This window comes from Hyperoodon ampullatus, assembly GCF_949752795.1.
Source record: "Hyperoodon ampullatus genome assembly, chromosome: 3".
Classification (NCBI taxonomy): Eukaryota; Metazoa; Chordata; class Mammalia; order Artiodactyla; family Ziphiidae; genus Hyperoodon; species Hyperoodon ampullatus.
In genome coordinates this window covers 59,277,019-59,297,148 of record NC_136916.1, presented here as the reverse complement: position 1 = coordinate 59,297,148, position 20,130 = coordinate 59,277,019, and the positions used below count along the sequence as shown (strand labels likewise).

General features: G+C 40.6%; 1 protein-coding gene across 1 annotated transcript in view; it reads right to left on the bottom strand.

Moving 5' to 3' along the window:
• The window catches only part of KIF23 (kinesin family member 23), a gene marked incomplete at its 5' end in the record, with an annotated part of 29,975 nt that extends 17,120 nt beyond the window's left edge, over positions 1-12,855 (bottom strand). The window contains 6 exons of the mRNA XM_079699085.1: positions 913-1,083; positions 1,478-1,587; positions 1,799-1,935; positions 8,961-9,066; positions 11,551-11,679; positions 12,778-12,855. Of these exons, the coding sequence (XP_079555211.1) occupies positions 913-1,083; positions 1,478-1,587; positions 1,799-1,935; positions 8,961-9,066; positions 11,551-11,679; positions 12,778-12,855 (731 nt within the window). The remainder of the gene's footprint in view (positions 1-912; positions 1,084-1,477; positions 1,588-1,798; positions 1,936-8,960; positions 9,067-11,550; positions 11,680-12,777) is intronic.
• Between the last annotated feature and the right edge of the window lie 7,275 nt (positions 12,856-20,130).

Genomic DNA, 20,130 nt, shown 5'->3' with positions numbered 1-20,130 from the left:
CTCCCAACATTAAGTGTCAGGTTCTTAAAGGTAGCCCCAGGGCACATCTACAGGGACACTTCTTTATACAATTAAGGTCCTTGTCAAAATACAGCCCAGGGCCCACATACATACAGTAGAATATTATTCAGCCATAAAAAGAAACAAAGTTGAGTTATTTGTAGTGGGGTGGATGGACCTAGAGTCTGTCATACAAAGTGAAGTAAGTCAGAAAGAGAAAAACAAATACCGTATGCTAACACATATATATGGAATCTAAAAAAAAAAAGTTCTGAAGAACCTAGGGGCAGGACAGGAATAAAGACGCAGACGTAGAGAATGGACTTGAGGACATGGGGAGGGGGAAGTGTAAGATGGGATGAAGTAAGAGAGTTGCACTGACATATATACACTACCAAATGTAAAATAGCTAGTGGGAAGCAGCTGCATAGCACCGGGAGGTCAGCTCGGTGCTTTGTGACCACCTAGAAGGGTGGAATAGGGAGGGTGGGAGGGAGATGCAAGAGGGAGGAGATATGGGGACATATGTATACATATAGCTGATTCACTACGTTATACAGCAGAAACTAACACAACAGTGTAAAACAATTATACTCCAATAAAGATGTTAAATATATATATATATATATATATATATATATATATAGCCCAGGGCCAAGAGTTTTTCAGAAGTAAAGTCTAAGGTGAATATTCTCCTTGGATGCCTTAACCCAATGGTTTTCCTAATACAGCTACATATCTAGTTAATATACAGAACTATTTACCAAGCACCAACTGCATGACATGAGTTATATTTCATTTTGAAAACAAAAGTAAGCTTTATCCCCATTTATAGCTGAGGAAACTAAACCTCACTGATGTGAAGTGACTTCACCAAGGTTAAGCAGCTAAGGGACTCTCTCCACTACTTACTTAGGCTTTATGGGATCAAACGGCACCTCTTCCAATAGATCATATATGTAATTATTATATATTTCAATATAAGAGACAAATACACCGTAGACACTATCTTCATCAACCTCTTCTGCTTTGCAGAATTCTTGTACATTTATCATATCTGCAAACTCTGGATCTACTTGTCGTCTGAAAAAAGAAATAAAAAGCCCCAAAGTCTCATCTTACACACTGTAAGTAAATAAATGACCTCCATTACAAGTAGGAATGCACAGAGCAACTTTATTCATACTCGTGGTTGGGCCGACAGTTCTCCCATATCTCCCCAGATACACAGCACAGGCTTTTACACCCTCTCTCACCAAGAGTGGCACCTTCCCTAAACAGTGATTCAAGGACAGTGTGCTCAGAACCAAACAGAACATCTGAGCAAATAAACTTACCTAAGAACATCTCTCAACTTTGACCTCTCTAAAGTCAACGGTCAGACCAACTTCTCCACTTCTGTTCACCGTTCCCTATGCCTGAGGAAACCACTGGACAGGGTTCCCATGAGGCCAGTGTTAGAAATGTAATTACTTACTTGCTAGAGGGGGTCTTTGGATTGGGCGTGGCTTCTCTTTTCTGCCGTTCTAATAAAGCATCAACTTCACACTGTATTTCCATACTATTCCTATCATTAGATTTAAAAACCTTAAAGTGGGGACAAAAATCAGACCATAATTTTTAGACTTTGACTTAAATAGTAAGAAATATATTTAAGAAATAAAAAACAATATTTAAAAATATTTAAAGTTCCAAAAGGTATCCGATGCCTTAGTTCTCCCTTAATACTACTGTATCCACAGGTATTTTGGCACCTATGCCCTCTAGTGAGTCACAACATACAAAAATTTAAACTTACATATCGTTTAGCTTGAAACGACCCTATACTGTTAAAGAGCATGTCCAAACAGCGAGGAAGCAGTCCTCCTTCCCCTGGAGAACCAGTCATAGTGTGAGTTTTTCCACTTCCCGTCACACCATATGTAAAAAGGAGACCTACAATGTAACAAGTCACAGTTATATATTAAATGTCACACTTGGCTATATCTTAAAAGTCCTCCACGTATAATATTTTTTGTATTAGAAAACACTTAAAATAACTGCTCAACACTTCAATATATAAGGCAAATGCTAACAGCCATGAAAGGAGAAATCAACAGTAACACAACAGGGAGACTTTAACGCCCACTTACATCAATAAACAGATCATCCAGACAGAAAATCAATAACGAAACACGGGCCATAAATGACACATTAAACCAGATGGTCTTAATTGATATTTATAGAACATTCCATCCAAAAGCAGCAGAATACACATTCTTCTCAGGTGCACATGGAACATTCTCCAGAACTGACCACATGCTGGATGACAAAACAAGCCTCAGTAAATTTAAGAAAACTGAAATCATATCAAGAATCTTTTCTGACCACAACACTAAGAGATTTGAAATAATCACAAGAAAAAAAACTGTCAAAAAAAACAAGTAAGTGGAAGCTAAACAAGATGTTACTAAACAACCAATGGATCACTGAAGAAATAAAAAAAAATACCTAGAGACAAATGACAACAAAAACATGACAATCAAAAACCTATGTGATGCAGGAAAAGCAGTTCTAGCAGGGAAGTTTATAGCAATAAAATCTTACCTCAGGAAATAAGAAAAATCTCAAACAACTTAACGTTACACCTAAAGCAACTAAGAGAAAAGAATAAACAAAACCCAAAGTGAGTAGAAGGAAAGAAATCATAAAGATCAGAGCAGAAATAAATGAAATAGAGATGAAGAAAACAACAGAAAAGAGCAATGAAACTAAAAGCTGGTTCTTTGAAAAGGTAAACAAGACTGATAAACCTTTAGCCAGATTCATCAACAAAAAAAAGGGAGGGCTCAAATCAAGAAAATCAGAAGTGAAAACAGAGAAGTTACAACAGACACCACAGAAATACAAGGGATCATAAGAGACTACTACTACAAGCAAGTGTATGCCAATAAAATGGATAACCTAGAAGAAATGGACAAATTCTTAGAAAGGTACAAGCACCCAAGACTCAACCAGGAAGAAATAGAAAATATGAAAGGACCAATCATAAGTACTGAAACTGAAACTGTGATTAAAACCTCCCAGCAAACAAAAGTCCAGGACCAGATGGCTTCATAGGCAAATTCTATCACACATTTAGAGAAGAGTTAACACCTATCCTTCTGAAACTATTCCAAAAAATTGCAGAGGAAGGAACACTCCCAAATTCATTCTAAAAGGCCACTATCACCCTGATACCAAATCTGGACAAGGGTAACACAAAAAAAATTACAGGCCAGTTATCTTTGATAAATATAGACACAAAAATTCTCAACAAAATACCAGCAAACCGAATCCAACAACACATAAAAAAGGTCACACACCATGACCACATTGGATTAATCCCAGGGTTCCAAGGATGATCCAACATACATAAATCAATAAATGAGATACACCACGTCAACAGAAGAAAGGAAAAAAACCTCATGATCATCAATAGATGCAGAAAAAGCATTTGACAAAATTCAACATTCACTCATGATAAAAACCCTTATGAAACTGGGTAGAGGGAACATATCTCAACATAATAAGAGCTATTTATGACAAACCCACAGCCAATATAATATTCAATGGTGAAAAGCTGAAAGACTTCCCGCTAAAATATGGAACAAGACAAGGATGCCCACTCTCACCACTTCTCTTCAACATAGTATTGGAAGTCCTAGCCACAGCAATCAGACAAGAAAAAGAAAAGGTATTTAAATTTGTAGGAAAGAGGTAAAATTGTCATTATACGCAAATGACATGATAATATATGTAGAAAACCCTGAAGACTCCACACTAAAACCACTAGAACTGATAAATGAATCCAGCAAGGTAGCAGGATACAAGATTAACATACAGAAATAGGTTGCACTTCTTTACACTAACAATGAAATATCATAAAGGGAATGTAAATAAATAATATTTGTTTTTATTGTTTATTAATTAATAAATAAATTGTTTATTAATAAATAAATAAAATAGTCCCTTTTAAACTCCCACAAAAAAATAAAATACTTAGAAATAAGCCTCACCAAGGAGGTGAAAGACTTAGTGCTGAGAACTACAAAACATTATTAAAGGAAATTAAAGATGATTCAAAGAAACAGAAAGATATCCCATGCTCTTGGATTGGAAGAATTAATATTGCTAAAATGGCCATACTACCCAAAGCAATCTACAGATTTGTGATCCCTATTAAATTACCAATGGTATTTTTCACAGAAATAGAACAAATAATACCAAAATTTACATGGAACCACAAAAGACCCAGAATTGCCAAAGCAATCCTGAGGAAAAAGAAAAAAGCAGGAGGCCTAACACTCCCAGACTTCACTACAAGGCTACAGGGATCAAAACAGCATGGTATTGGCACAAAAACAGATATACAGGTCAATGGAACAGAAGAGAGAGCCCAGAAATAAACCCACACACCTGTGGCTTAAAGACCTACTTATAAGACCAGACACCAGGAGTTCCCTGGTGGCCTAGTGGTTAGGATTTGGCACTTTCACTGCAGAGGCCTAGGTTCGATCCCTGGATAGCACCATCCTGCATGCCGCGTGGCGTGGCCAATATGAAAAAAATAAAAAAGAAAGAAAAAGACAAGACACCATAAAACTCCTAGTAGAGAAAATAGGCAAAACATTCTCTGACATAAATCATACCCATGGGTTTTTAGGTCAGTCTCCCAAGGCAATAGAAATAAAAGCAAAAATAAACAAATGGGACCTAACCAAACTTATAAGCTTTTGCATAGCAAAGGAAACCACAAACAAAATGAAAAGACAACTTACGGACTGGGAGAAAATATTTGCAAATGATGTGACTAACAAGGTCTTAATTTCCCAAATATGCAAACAGCTCATACAACACAATAACAAAAAAACAAACAACCCAATAAAAAATGGGCAGAAGACCTAAATAGACATTTCTCCAAAGAAGACATACAGATGGCCAATAGGCACATGAAAAGATACTCAATGTCGCTAATTATTGGAGAAATGCAAATCAAAACCACAATGAGGTACCACCTCACACCAGTCAGAACGGCCATCAATAAAAAGTCTACAAGTAGCAAATGCTGGAGAGGGTGTGGAGAAACCCTCCTACCCCGTTGGTGGGAATGTAAATTGGTAGAGCCACTATGGAGAAGAGTATGGAGGTTCCTTAAAAAACTAAAAATAGAGCTACCATAAGATGCAGCAATCCCATTCCTGGGCATATAGCTGGAGAAAACCATGGTTTGAAGGGATACATGCACCCCAGTGTTCATTGCAGTGCTGTTTACAATAGCCAAAACATGGAAACAACATAAATGTCCACTGACAGATGAATGGATAAGGAAGATGTGGTACATATATACAATGTAATATTACTCAGCCATAAAAAAGAATGAAATACTGCCATTTGCAGCAACATGGATGGACCTAGAGATTATCACACTCTAGGTATAATAGTAAGCAAAGTAAGAAAGGCAAATACCATGATAAAACTTATTATGTGGAATCTTAAATATGACACAAATCAACATATCTATGAAACAAAAACAGACTCACAAATATAGAGAACAGACTTGTGGTTGCCAAGGGAAGTGGGGGTAGGAGAGGGAAGGAGTGGGAGTTTGGGATTAGCAGAGGCAACCTATTATATATAGGATGGATAACAACAAGGTCCTATTGTATAGCACAAGGAACTATATTCAATATCCTGTGACAAACCATAATTGAAAAGAATATGAAAAAGAATATATATATATGTATAACTGAATCACTCTGCCATACAGAAGAAATTAACACAACATTGTAAATCAACTACACTTCAATAAAATTTTAAAAAACACTCCCAACAAACAAAAGTCCAGGACCAGATGGTTTCACAGGCAAATTCTGTCAACATTTAGAGAAGAGTTAACACCTATTCTTCTGAAACTCTTCTAAAAAATTGCATAGGAAGGAATACTCCCAAACTCACTCTACAAGGCCACCATCATCCTGATACTAAAACCAGACAAGAATATCACAAAAAAAGAAAATTACAGGCCAGTATCACTGATGAATACAGATGCAAAAATCCTCAACTAAATACTAGTAAACTGAATCCAACAATACATTAAAAGGATCATACACCATAATCAAGTGGGATTTATCCCAGGGATTCAAGGATTCTTCAGTATCCACAAATCAATCAGTGTGATACACCACATTAACAAACTGAAGAATAAAAATCCTTTGATCATCTCAATAGATGCAGAAAATGCTTTTGACAAAATCAACACCCATTTATGATAAAAACTCTCCAGAAAGTGACCTTAACATAATAAAGGTCATGTATGACAAACCTACAGCTAACATCATACTCAATGGTAAAAAGCCTAAAGCATTCCCTCTAAGATCAGGAACAAGACAAGGATATTCACTGTCACCACTTTTGTTCAACATAGTTTTGAAGTCCTAGCCATGGCAATCAGAGAAGAAAAAGGAATAAAAGGAATCCAAATTGGAAAAGAAGAAAACTGTCACTGTTTGCAGATGACATGATATTATACATAGAAAATCATAAAGATGCTACCAGAAAACTACTAGAGCTGTTCAATGAATGTGGTAAAGTTGCAAGATACAAAATTAATACACAGAAATCTCTTGCATTTCTATAACTAATAACAAAAGATTAGAAAGAGAAATTAAGAAAAGAATCCCATTTACCATCGCATCAAAAAGAATAAAATACTTAGGAATAAACCTACCTGAGGAGGCAAAAGACCTGTACACAGAAAACTATAAGATGTTGATGAAAGAAATTGAAGATAACATAAACTGATGGAAAAATATACCATGTTCTTGGATTGGAAGAATCAATATTGTCAAAATGGCTATACTACAAGGCAATCTACAGATTCAACGCAATCCCTATCAAATAACCAATGGCATTTTCCACATAACAGGAACAAAAATATTTTTACATTTGTGTGGAAACGCAAAAGACCCCGAATAGCCAAAGCAATCCTGAGAAAGAAAAACGGAGCTGGAGGAATCAGGCTCCCTGACTTCAGACTATACTACAAAACTACAGAAATCAAGACAGTATGGGGCTTCCCTGGTGGCACAGTGGTTGAGAGTCCACCTGCCAATGCAGGGGACACGGGTTCGTGCCCCGGTCTGGGAAGATCCCACATGCCGTGGAGCGGCCAGGCCCGTGAGCCATGGCTGCTGAGCCTGCGTGTCCGGAACCTGTGCTCCACTACGGGAGAGGCCACAACAGTGAGAGGCCCGCGTACTGCAAAAAAAAAAAAACACACACACACACAAACAGTATGGTACTGGCACAAAAACAGAAATATAGATCGATGGAAAAGCATAGAAAGCCCAGAAATAAACCCACGCACCTATGGTCAGTTAATTTAGGACAAAGGAGACAAGAATATATAATGGAGAAATGACAGTCTCTTCAATAAGTGGTGCTGGGAAAACTGGACAAGCTACATGTAAAAGAATGAAATTAGAACAGTCTCTAACACCATACACAAAAATAAACTCAAAATGGATTATTAGAGACCTAAATGTAAGACCTGATACTATAAAACTCTCAGCACACTCTTTGACATAAATCACAGCAAGATCTTTTTGGATCCACCTCCTAGAGTAATAAAAACCAAAACAAAAGTAAACAAATGGGACCTAATTATACTGTAAAGCTTTTGCACAGAAAAGGAAACCATAATCAAAATGAAAAGACAACCCACAGAATGGCAGAAAATATTTGCAAATGATGCGACCAACAAGGGATTAATTTCCAACATATACAAACAGCTCATGCAACATCACAAAAAACAAAAGAAAAAAGACCCAATCAAAAAATGGGCAGAAGACCTAAACAGACATTTCTCCAAAGAAGACATACAGATGGCCAAGAGACACATGAAAAGATGGTCAACATTGCTTAGTATTAGAGAAATGCAAATCAAAACTACCATGAGATATCGCCTCACACAAGTCAGAATGGCCATCATCAAAAAGTCTACAAATAACAAATGCTGGAGAGTGTGTGGAGAAACGGGAACCCTCCTACCCTGGTGGTGGGAATGTAAATTGGTATAGCCACTATGGAGAACAGTATGGAGATTCCTTAAAAAACTAAAAATAGAGCTACCATAGGATGCAGCAATCCCAGGCCTGGGCATATATCCAGAGAATACCATGGTTCAAAAGGATGCATGCACCCCAATGTTCATTGCAGCGCTGTTTATAATAGCCAAGACATGGAAACAACCTAAATGTCCGTCGACAGGTGAATGGATAAAGAAGATGTGGTACATATATAAAATGGAATATTACTCAGCCATTAAAAAGAATGAAATAATGCCATTTGCAGTAACATGGATGGACCTGGAGATTATCATACTAAGTGAAATAAGTCAGAAAAAGACAAGTATCTTATGATATTGCTTATATGCAGAATCTAAAAAATAAAAAAAATGATACAAATGAACCTATTTACAAAACAGACTCACAGACTAAAACAAACTTATGGTTACCAAAGGGGAGAGATAAATTGGGAGTTTGGGATTGATATATACACATTACTGTATTTAAAATAGATAATCAACAAGGACCTACTGTATAGTACAGGGAAATCTACTCAATATTCTGTAATAACCTATATGGGACAAGAATCTGAAAAAGAATGGATATATGTATATGTATAACTGAGTCACTTAGCTGTACACCTGAAACTAACAACACTGTAAATCAACTATACTCCAATGCAAAATAAAAATTAAATTTGAAAAAATAAGCAAATTAAAAAAATTAAAATAACTGCTCAAAAAAGCAGGTTTAACACTACTCTGGCAAATTAAATGGGTTCAAGGCTGAACATAAACCAAATATCTAAGTATCAAAAAAGTTTTATCAGAGGGAGAGAAAAAGAAAAGTTCAACAAAACTCCAAGAATCATACCATTTTTGCCATGAATGAGGTCATCTACCAAGGGATTAGCCACAACATCAAAGAGCTCCTTTTGGGTGGTATGAGTGCCAAATACTTGTTTAAATGAATACTGAGTCTGTGGAGAAGAAAAAAAATAAAAAGCACATAAATGGAATTCCACTATAGCTAGGCTAGAAATATATCTGTTTAAACATATTCAGATGTTTACTTCTGAACAATTAGATCTAGACCTGAAAAAAAAATACCAATAGTCTTTAAACTTGGAATCTTTAAAAAATTCATGACATACTTAAATTATACCAATTATAAACTGGTAAACATTTACAGTTATAACTACTAAAGAGACTGTAGAAAAGTCTTGTCTACTAATGCTCCATAGACTAAGGCCGATTTTGTTTTAATTAAGTGACAAAGGAGTTCAAAAGGTATTACAACGATTCAGTCATAGACTTGTGAAAATCCTCAAGCATTACTTAATATACTATTTTACTGCTATCTATTTTTCTTTATAAAGGTGTCATTGGGCTTCCCTGGTGGCGCAGTGGTTGAGAGTCTGCCTGCCGATGCAGGGGACACGGGTTCGTGCCCCGGTCCGGGAAGATCTCACATGCCGCGGAGCGGCTGGGCCCGTGAGCCATGGCCGTTGAGCCTGCGCGTCCGGAGCCTGTGCTCCGCAGTGGGAGAGGCCACAGCAGTGAGAGGCCCGCGTACCACAAAAAACAACAACAAAAAAAAGATGAACATCATCCTACTGTATAACACAGGCAAGTGTATTCAATATCTTGTAGTAAACCATAATGGAAAAGAATAAGAAAAAGAATATATACATGTATGTATAACTGAATCACTTTGCTGTATACCAGAAGCTAATACAGCATTGTAAATTAATGGTACTTCAGTTAAAAAAAAAAGAAAAAGGAAAATGTGAGGTCTGATTTCTGCTTTAAAAGATGACTGGCTGCTCTGTGGCAATGGATTAGAGAAGATTCAGAGTGGAAGCAGGTGGTCCAGCTGGCTTCAGCAGTCTTGTTAATGTTACTCAAAGTGTGGTCAGCAGGCAGGCCAATGCCCCTCTGAGAGCTGTCTGTCTCCAGTCCAGGGGTAGGTAATTACAGAGATGGAGGGTAAATGCTTAGAACCTCTGTAGCCATTTCACACGGCTGCAACATCCCAGCATGTGATCAGTGGGGCTTATCTCCGAACAGATTATAAACCAGTCCTCTGCTGTCTAACTTTGCCTAACAGTTGTCTGACAGTTTCTTGTGGCAAAGCTGCACAAAAGTATCAGTCACCATGCATTGAAAATAAAAAAGCTGCTTCTTCACCACAGTTTGAGAAGCACTTGTCTCCGTAATTAATAACAGGCCTCAGACGAGGGTAGTGGCAGTGGAGAGAGAACTGAAAGGACAGTTTCAAGATACACACTGGAGCAGAACTGATAGGATCTACTAATGAATGGGATATGAGGGGGGACAAGAGAAAGGTAAGGACAGGGTGTCTGGTTTGAGCAAATAGATGGTGGTGGTGCTATTTACTGACAAGAAAAAACAAGGGAGGAAGTAATCTAGAGGGGAAAAAACTCAAGAGTTCTTTTGGACATGCCTGTGTGACATCCAAGCAGTGGACGTTCAAGTTGAGAGTTAGAGAAAAGATTTAGTCTGGAGATAAAAATTCCAAAATTATTACCATATCATCAACATGTAAAGCCATGGAAAAGTATAGATAGGGAAGAGAGCCCTGGGTATAGCCCAACCTGGTATTTAGAGGTTGGAAAAGGAGGAGAAGCCTGCAGACGGTGGCCAGTGAAAGACAGAACATGGAGAATTGGAGAAGACAGGATAGTGCTGCTGAGAAATAGATCATAATGAAGACAAAGAGGTGTCCATCACATCTAGCAGCAAAGAGGCCACTGGTGGGCTTTTGACTAGCAATCTCCCTCAAGTAGTGTACACAAAAGAGTGAAGGCAGCTTGAAAGAGATGACACCCTGAATTAATCCTTTTTTCTGCATTCCCAGAGTCTATTTCTTTAAACACACCTCTGTCTTACCAATGAGGGTCACTTGCTTAGCATCTGTGCTCCCAACTAAACTGTAAGCTCCATAAAGGCAAGGACCATGTCTTACTCAGTTTTTAAAGTCTCCTTCTATGCTCCAGCTTAGCACATGTTTGTCAAACTGAATTGAACTCTCTTTGTTTAACATTTTACTAAAAATAAAAACACTTCATAAGAGATCAATACAAGTATACAATGCCTATTAAATGTTATTTCAATCCCACACATGAAACTATATATATACATGTAACTGCCTAGCACAATCAGATATCATTCCACATTAAACTATCCCTAATATATGCTCTAAAAAGCAATAATTATCCAATACAAGAAATTAATCTAAAAGCAATCTTCTAACTCCAGTATACCAAAGGTGTGTCTGTACAGCCCAGAAATTAAAGATACTTTTGATATGGTGGTTAGAGTGAAGTAAATAAGTCTTTCAATAAAGTGGAAACACATGAATGTTGTTAAATGGAAAACATGGAAAAGCCATTCAGGAAAGAACCTATCAATTAAAAACAGCTGCTTCCAATAGGAATTACCTCCTTATATTCTCCATTTCGGTTGAGCCTGTAACCCTCAGGAGGATGAAGTTGAACTGTTGTATTACTGATCACCTCTATGCAACACTCTTGCTCTGGGAGGCTCAGTGGGCGTACCCTGCAGTACACCTGAAAATACATGAAGGTGCTTAAAGAACAAAGGTTGACTTTTTACCTGACTTTTCATTCATTCATTCATTCATTCATTCAAACATTTGGCCTCTAAACTTAAGTATATATACTTAGAGCTGTGAAAGCCAAGATCTGCTACCCTGCTACCCGATTTGCTGATTGTCAAATGCAAACAGATATTTTAGATATGAGAGAATTTTAAATGCATATGATATCAAAACTCTCTCTAAAAATCAAAAACATATCACACAATGAGATTTAAAAAGCTGTTAGGATTGTCTGGAATTGGATGTCAATTAAAACTTGCCAGCTTAACACTTAATACACTAAAGTGCGAGATCTGAAATATGGTCTTTTTTAAAATTTTTATTTATTTAATTTTTGGCTGCATTGGCTTCGTTGCTGTGCGCGGGCTTTCTCTAGTTGCAGCAAGCGGGGGCTACTCTTCGTTGTGGTGCACGGGCTTCTCATTGCAGTGGCTTCTCTTGTTGTGGAGCACGGGCTCTAGGTGCGCAAGCTTCAGTAGTTGTGGCGCACGGGCTTAGTTGCTCCGCGTCATGTGAGATCTTCCCAGACCGGGGCTCGAACCCGTGTCCCCTGCATTGGCAGGCGGATTCTCAACCACTGCGCCACCGGGGAAGCCCGAAATATGGTCTTCTTAATCAGTGATAGGGTTGAGGAAAACCTGTTCAGCACTATAATGCAAAGCACCTGGTTCCAATGAAGGGAAAATTTAAAAACCCCAGACCAAACCATCTTTCTTTTATTTGCCATTTGCTTTTAAAAGCAAGTTCCCAAGCCTGCATGAAGAATTCTCCAAGATAGTTGAAGAATATTTTTTCATTATCTAACTTTTCAAATATAATTAGTTATAGGAAGTATGCAACTGACAACCAAACACTTCATTTTACTGGGCTAATGTATCCTACATAGAAACAAAGTTTCAAAGCTGGAACCAGCCTAAGCAATTTAGTATCAATCCTTTTAGCTAAATGTTCTTTGACTCCACTTCCACTTCTCCATCCCTTCCAAGCATAAGCATAAGACATAAAAGGACTGAAGAAAGACACACACAAATTCACAGGGAGACCTTACCCCAACGGGGTCTTTAAGACTCGTTTGGGATCCTTTTTTCACTGGTGGTTTCCTGGGTGTCTTAGTTCTCCTGGTCATAGATACAAAAACATTTCAGTTCAACACTAACATATAAAAACTTCACCTGTAATTCATACAGAGCCGACCTTCCTAGGGTTTATAAAATTATTCTTTAGCAGTTCCACAACACTATATCCCAAATAACATGAATAAGAATAAATTTCCTTAGTAGAAGAATGTTTGTGGCATGGATAACCCAAAAGTAATTAAAATTTGGCTTAGGAGACATTTTTGCTACTAAAAAATAGAGATAACAGGCCCAAAACGGGGTCACTTGTGCTAGGCCCCAAATCACCAAACTGAGACTTCATACCTAACTTATAGTTCCAACCTCTCCCAGGAGTAGAATCTTAAACCAGTCAATCTGGAATTACCCGGTCAGCGCTAGTGAGGTAATCTGCCTGATAAGACCCCTGCCATCCACTAAAGGATGTTCACCTTGCCACAGACAATCCACTCATTGCTAGTATAATTCCCTTGTTCCATCCCCCTCTGCCTATAAAAAAACTTCCATTTTGTACAGCTCTTAGGAGCACCTTTCTGTGTGCTAGATAGGATGCTGCCTGATTCATGAATCATTGAAAAAAGCCGGTAAGATCTAGTTGAATTCTGTTTTTTAATATCTATTTATAGTTCTGTATGTAAAATAGCTTATTTTCTTCAGCAACAACTTTACAGACACTACAAATTTGAAAAATCTACAGAGAGTTGACCACACTTATCTCTAAAGTCATTTATGTAGGTACATAAGCACACACGCTGTGCCAACAGCCCACTGCCAAGGCAGACTGACAAGTGATTAACTTCAATAAATTATAAAAATGCAGATGGAGGAATCCATCCTTTCATCAAGATTTGTCTTTACTTTCAAGGAACAAGGGATTATTGAATTCTCAAAACTATCATCCTTTGTCCTCAAAGTGTGGTCCCCAAACTGCAATTTCGTGCTCTCTTAAGTAAGGACAGTAGAGAAAGATATTTTGCTTTATTCACCGTTTCTCTAGCATGCCACTCCCCGCTTTCCCCCATTTATCTATAGAAAAACACGTAACACTAAGTGAAATTGCTGGCTTGGATTTTAGGTTATTAAAATACTTCTTCAACCCCTTCCCAGATGAAACAAGCAAATTCGTGTTTTAAGTGTAGAACATTACTGTAGGTTTACTTAAACTCAACATTTTTCCCCAACGATTTTAACTTTAGCCTCTTAAGAAGAAAACAAGTTGCCTTTGCAAACGACTAGCTACGTGATGGTGCTAATTATAAAGGCAGCCCTCTTCTTTGCACAAGTATTTCGTTACCCAGCAGCAGTCAAGGAATTAGGCTGAGCTGCAAATGTCACCGACCCCGTGAGGAATGTGGGCGTGGGCTTTTGTGTCGGCGGCGGGGCTGTCTGAGACCCAAGAACACAGCAAAATAACTGGCCTTCATCCGGGGGTGGTCGCGGCCCCCAGGCTACCGCGCTAGGCTAAGAAAATCACGCAGTGCGCTCGGACGCCGGGGCTCTCCGGGGGGGCTGAGACCACCTACCCAACCCCAACCCCAGGACACAACACTCGGCGCACCCGCGAGAGGACCCCCGGCCCGCACTAACTCCGCAAAATGCAACCCGCGGGTGCGGGCGGCAGGGGATGGAAAGGGAAACTTAAGAAAGGGTTGAGGCGGCGGTCCCGGAGCCAGGTGGAGGGCGACCTGGCTAACCCGAACTGGGGTTGCCGCCCAAACTTCCCCCTCCTCCTAACTTGGGGCAGATATTTCCTGGCCGAGTGAAGCTAGGGCGGCGAGCCGGGCGCCCGACTCCGGGCGGCGGGGAGCCGGACAGGGTCTCCGCGCCCGGGCTCCCCCCTGGGCGGTCCTGATGGGGGCTCCCTCCCACTTTGGGGGCCGCGGCCCGGGAGACGCGGGGCTCGGTGCCGACCGCGTGTCCCGGGGCCTGCTGCGGCGTGAGGAGACGCCGGCTCCGCGGCCTGGTACTCACGCTGGCTTCATGGCAGCAGGCTCCGCGCTGCCCAGACGTGCGAGCGGGACGCCAGACTCGGTCGGGCGGGCTGGCGAGGACGGCGGGCCGCAGGGACAGGCCACGGGCACCGGGACTCGGCAGCTCAGGAGTGGCGCTCAGAGACGCCTGGAGAAGCAGCTCCGGGACCAGGTGAGCTCGCGCCCGGCGCATTTCAAACGGGCCAATCAGCGCCCGCCCGCGGGGAAGGGGGCGGGGCTTCAGGAAACGCCTGCGTCTCGGGGAGAGGCGCTCGTCTCCTAGGCGACCGACGCAGAAAGGGCAAGGGCTGTCTGCGTGTCTGAGCTTCAGGGCTGGAGTGGGAAGCGGAGCTCAAATATTAGAAAATACAACCCCTTGAATTTTCTGAGGAGGAAACTGAGAGTTTCTTCTCCCACAGCACAAGAAGTCCAATGGAAGGGCAAATCCAGGGTTGATTCAGAAGTCAGCAATGTCGTTCCGGCCCAGGAGTGTCCTATCCTTGGGCTGTACCCTGCGCAGAGTCTCAGACTCCCTCTCTAGCTTCCAGAGCATCACAACACCTTGGCTTCCTTTCTGTCTCTTCTTCACCCTTCCTGGGATCTCCCTCTCTGAAACCTCCAGCTCTTTCCAGAACCAGTCTTTTCTAAGATGAACTGATTCTCACTTCGACCTTTGCGCCTAAACCAATGACTATCAAATGTGCATCTACATCTGTGCTCTCATGGAACTGTAGTCCCATCTCCTCAACTTCCTATAGGACCAGACACCACTAAGGATACACATAATTAATATCCTCGGCCCATAATGTTCCACATAAAGATGGTTCCAATCTCTGCTGTTACAAACACAGTGAATAAACTTGGAAATTCATCATTTTACACAGATGGCTGTGTTAAAGAGTATATGTGTATGTAATATTTCACAGGTATTGCCAAATTGCCCTCCATAAAGGTTGTCCAAAGGCACAATCCCACCAGCCATGTATGAGAGCACCTGTTTCTCCACAATTCTCAGATAGCAAAGTGTTACCAAACTTTTCTGTGACTGTTGATCTAATAGATGAAAAAAAGTCACCAATTTAAATTTCTCTTATGATGAATGAGGTTGGGTGTCTGTGCCTATGTTCAATAGCCATTTGTGTTTCCTTCTTTGAGAACTATGTTCATATCCTTTGCCTTCTTGTTCTATTGGGTTGTTTTTCTTATTGATTTGTAAAAGCTCTTCACATATTAAGAAAATTGGTCCTCATCCAAAATCTGAGTTCAAAGATTTGTACAGTTCATAACTTGGTTTTTATTTTAATTAGTTTATGTTGTTTTGTGACAGCTTAAGAAAAAACTTAAGGTAGCCAAATTTATCAGCCTTTTCTTTTGGGGCTTCTGTTTTGTGCCATACTAGAAAAAAGTCTTCCCCACTCTAAGATAAATTTTTTTAATCTTTTCTTTTTCCTAGTGCTTTTATTGCTTTGTTTTTTATGTTTAAGTCTTTGAACCATTAGAACTTTATTTGTTGTCAAATGAGAGGTCTGTATTATTTAGGAATTGGGCTGGGCTGCTGGCCACTTACCTCTTTTTTTTTTTTTTTTTTTTTTTTTTGTGGTACGCGGGCCTCTCACTGTTGTGGCCTCTCCCGTTGCGGAGCACAGGCTCCGGATGCGCAGGCTCAGCAGCCATGGCTCACGGGCCCAGCCGCTCCGCGGCATATGGGATCCTCCCAGACCGGGGCACGAACCCGTATCCCCTGCATCGGCAGGCGGACTCTCAACCACTGCGCCACCAGGGAGGCCCCACTTACCTCTTAATTACACTGTAGCCTGGCTTTGGCCTCAGTCTTTCCACTGGAACTCTTCTCACCAAGAACACCACCTCATTGATGCTAAATCTATTTGATCCTTCCCCACCCTTATCTTACTTGACCTCTTAACACACTAAAAAAATTTCCAATTCCTCTCTTCCTGTGCCTTTGTTTTTCTTCTTAGCTTTCTAACCCCTCTTTCTCAGCCTCATTTGTGAGTTCTTTTTTCTCCCTTAAATACTGTGGCTTAGGGTTTTCACCTGGTGGTCAATAGCTATGCCCTCTCTGCAGGCACTCCCAGCCATTCCTATGACCTCACATTTGCTCTTCTGAGCTCCAGAGTCATATGTCCAACAGCCTACTGAATTCTCCACCTGGGTGCTCCACAAGCACCTCACACCTAATACATCCTGATCTCTTCCCCTGAACCTATTCTCCCTCAGTGGATGGCATCACCATCTATCCACCCACCCAAGCCCAAGTGCAAGGTACCATCTTTGCATTCTGCCTCTCCTTCTGTTCCAACGTTCAATCACCAAATCTTGACAATTCTACCAACTAAATAACCTTCAAACCCCTCCTCTCTGTCTCCTTGGCCACTACCATGTCTTGTCTGGATGACTGCAACAGTATCCTAACAGGCTTCCCTGCTGCCATCTTCCAATCCTGGTTCCATTTTGCAGCCAGCTCACCACTAAATCACAGATCTGATCACATCATTCCCCTGCTTGTAATACTACAGTAGTTCCCATTGCTGGAGACCCTCAACAGGCCCTGGGGTTCTTCCTCTCCAAGCTCATCACCTATCATTTCCCCTTGCATCCCTCCAGCCATGATGACCTTCAGTGCCCTGAACACACTGGGCTCACACACCATTCCCTCTGCTGTTAAGCTCTCCTCCCTCCCTTCCTCTGACGATGCCTCCTTACCCTAAGTTCTCAGCAGATCTTCTGCCAACGACCCTGCTCTGGATGCTGGACCCCTGTTCTCTATCCACAGTGCCCTGCACTCCCCCAGTCACTGCACCTATTGATTTGCTTCGGAGCTCGCATCCCAATTTTCTCCTCTACCAGCTTACCCCCACATCCTCAATAGATGGCGCTGTTGCATCCCCCGTGCCCAGCAATGAAGATGTTCCATACATGTTTGACGGAATGAATGAACCCATCCCTGCACAGAACACCCCAATGGAGGGCCCAGTTACAATACACCACCCCCAGCTTTTCTTTTGGCCAGTTTCTTCTTTCTCACTCATCTATATCCTTATTAAAGCTCACTGACTTAATTTTTAATGCCAATTCATTATACCATTTTCTCTGTTCAAAAATGGTCAAGCACTCCCCACAGCTGGTAAAAGATTTGCATTTTCCCCTAGAATTAGAGATCCAGACCAGGGTGAGGGTAGAAGAGGGATAGAGAGTACAACTGGGAGGCTTTTTTAAAGATCAGGTTTATTGCGGTATAATTTACATGCAATAAAATTCACCCTTTTTATTTGTCCCATGTATATATTTGACAAACATACACCATCCTGTAACCACTTCCATAATCAAATGTATAATATTCCCATCACACTGAAAATTCCTTGTGCTGACCCTTCGCAATCACCTTCCCCTATCCCCAGCCCTTGGCAACCACTTTTCTGATTTCCTTCCTTAGATTTCTGTCTTTTCCAGAATGTCTCTTTTTTAACTCAGCATAATGCTTTTGAGATTCTATCCATGTGTTGCATCTGTCAGTAACTTTTTCCCTTTTCATTGCTGATTAGTATTCCATTGTATGACAATCTACCCATTCACTAGTTGATGAACATTTAAGCTGTTTCCACTTTTTGGCGATTATGCAGGAAACTGGTATAATTATTTGCGTAAAGTTATCTATGTAGACATAGATATTTTCACTTCTCTTGGGTGGGATTGCTGATCTTGTGGTAATCGTAAGTTTAACTTTATAAGAAACTGCCAAACTGGACTGGGAGGATCTTATGCAAATCACCGAAGAGGGGCTGATACTACAGAGATTTGAAACCGTAATTAATCCAATCTCCCAGCTAAACACATCCAGCTGTGGGAACCTAATAACCAGCAAGCACCAGAAATTACCAAAGCCCAGAGTGTTTGAGGAAAGGTGGTAAGCTGGAGACAGGATGCCTGTGAGCATCCAATCCACTTAGCACACCCAAGGCTTCAGTGGCTTTGGCAACATAATCTCACATCCCCAGGCCCTGTGACTCTCTCTCCCCAGGCCATCTGTAAAATGAATGATTGGATGTTAATGCCTTACATGCTCAAGCAACAACAACAAATTAGTAAAATCAACAAGCTTGGGGGAGGGTGTACAATTGATACAAAAAAACACACAAAAGATCTGAACAGAACTTCAAATGAATAACATACACAGAAGGGGAGCTATCACTTAACCAAGGTATTTAGACTACTTAGACTAAGTATATGCCCTCAGGCTCAAGACAAAAAAAAACCTTGAAACATATATTGAATTCTAATTAGTTGGCCTTTTTGAAGACATGGTTAGTAGTTCTGAAAGGACATTCTGTACATTCCAGGATTGAGCAAGTAAATACATTGTGGATAATGGGAACCAAGTTTCTCACTGTTAGACAGTAATGTAAATATTGAAAGGGGGAAGGGTGAAAAGTACCTGGGAATTCTTTGTACTATTTAGCAACACTTTTCTAACTATGAAATTATGTCCAAAAAAAAAAAAGAGAGAGAGGGAATGGTTGGACTGTATCAGTGCTTCCTAAACTCCCTTATGGTATTAAAAATCACCTGGGGCTTCTGATAAAAATTCAAAACTCCAGGACCACGCCCACCCCCAGCACCCTCGGTGAGTCTTCTACATATGTGCATCTGGGCCCTGAGCATGTGCATTTTACATCATCACACACATTTTTTAAAGGCTAGATTAAATTTTCTTTGAGGCTCGTGGTTCCATGCTCTGGAGGAGACAACATGTAAGCCAGTTTTAGAAACCCGTTTCTTAGCACGGAGAGAATGTGTGTGACAACCATTTGCTGAAGTATGTTTATTACAGAGCTGAAGAATTCATACAAATACCAAGGCCATAGGAAAACCCCTTGGGCAATCTCCCGGGAGGAACATTCAGGAGAAATTTCATAATTCTCTGAGTCACGCCGATGTCTTCTGGAGCTATACATTTCAGGAATGAGTGGCCTGATTTCTATCCTTCCAATAAGACAAACGCTTACTGGCCCTAGGGCCTTTGCACTTACAGCTACCTGGACCTGAAATACTCTCCCCCACATGCTGGCAAAGTTGGCTCCTTTTCACCCATCAAGTCTCTCCTCAAATACCAGTTTATCAGAGTGCCCATCCTATCTCAGCTGCCCCACCCCACCCCTCCCTAGCCCCTCACCAGGCTTCTTTTCTTTTTTTATAAATTTATTTATTTATTTATTTTTGGCTGTGTTGGTTCTTTGTTGCTTCACACGGCTTTCTCTAGTTGCAGCCAGCAGGGGCTACTCTTCGTTGCGGTGCGTG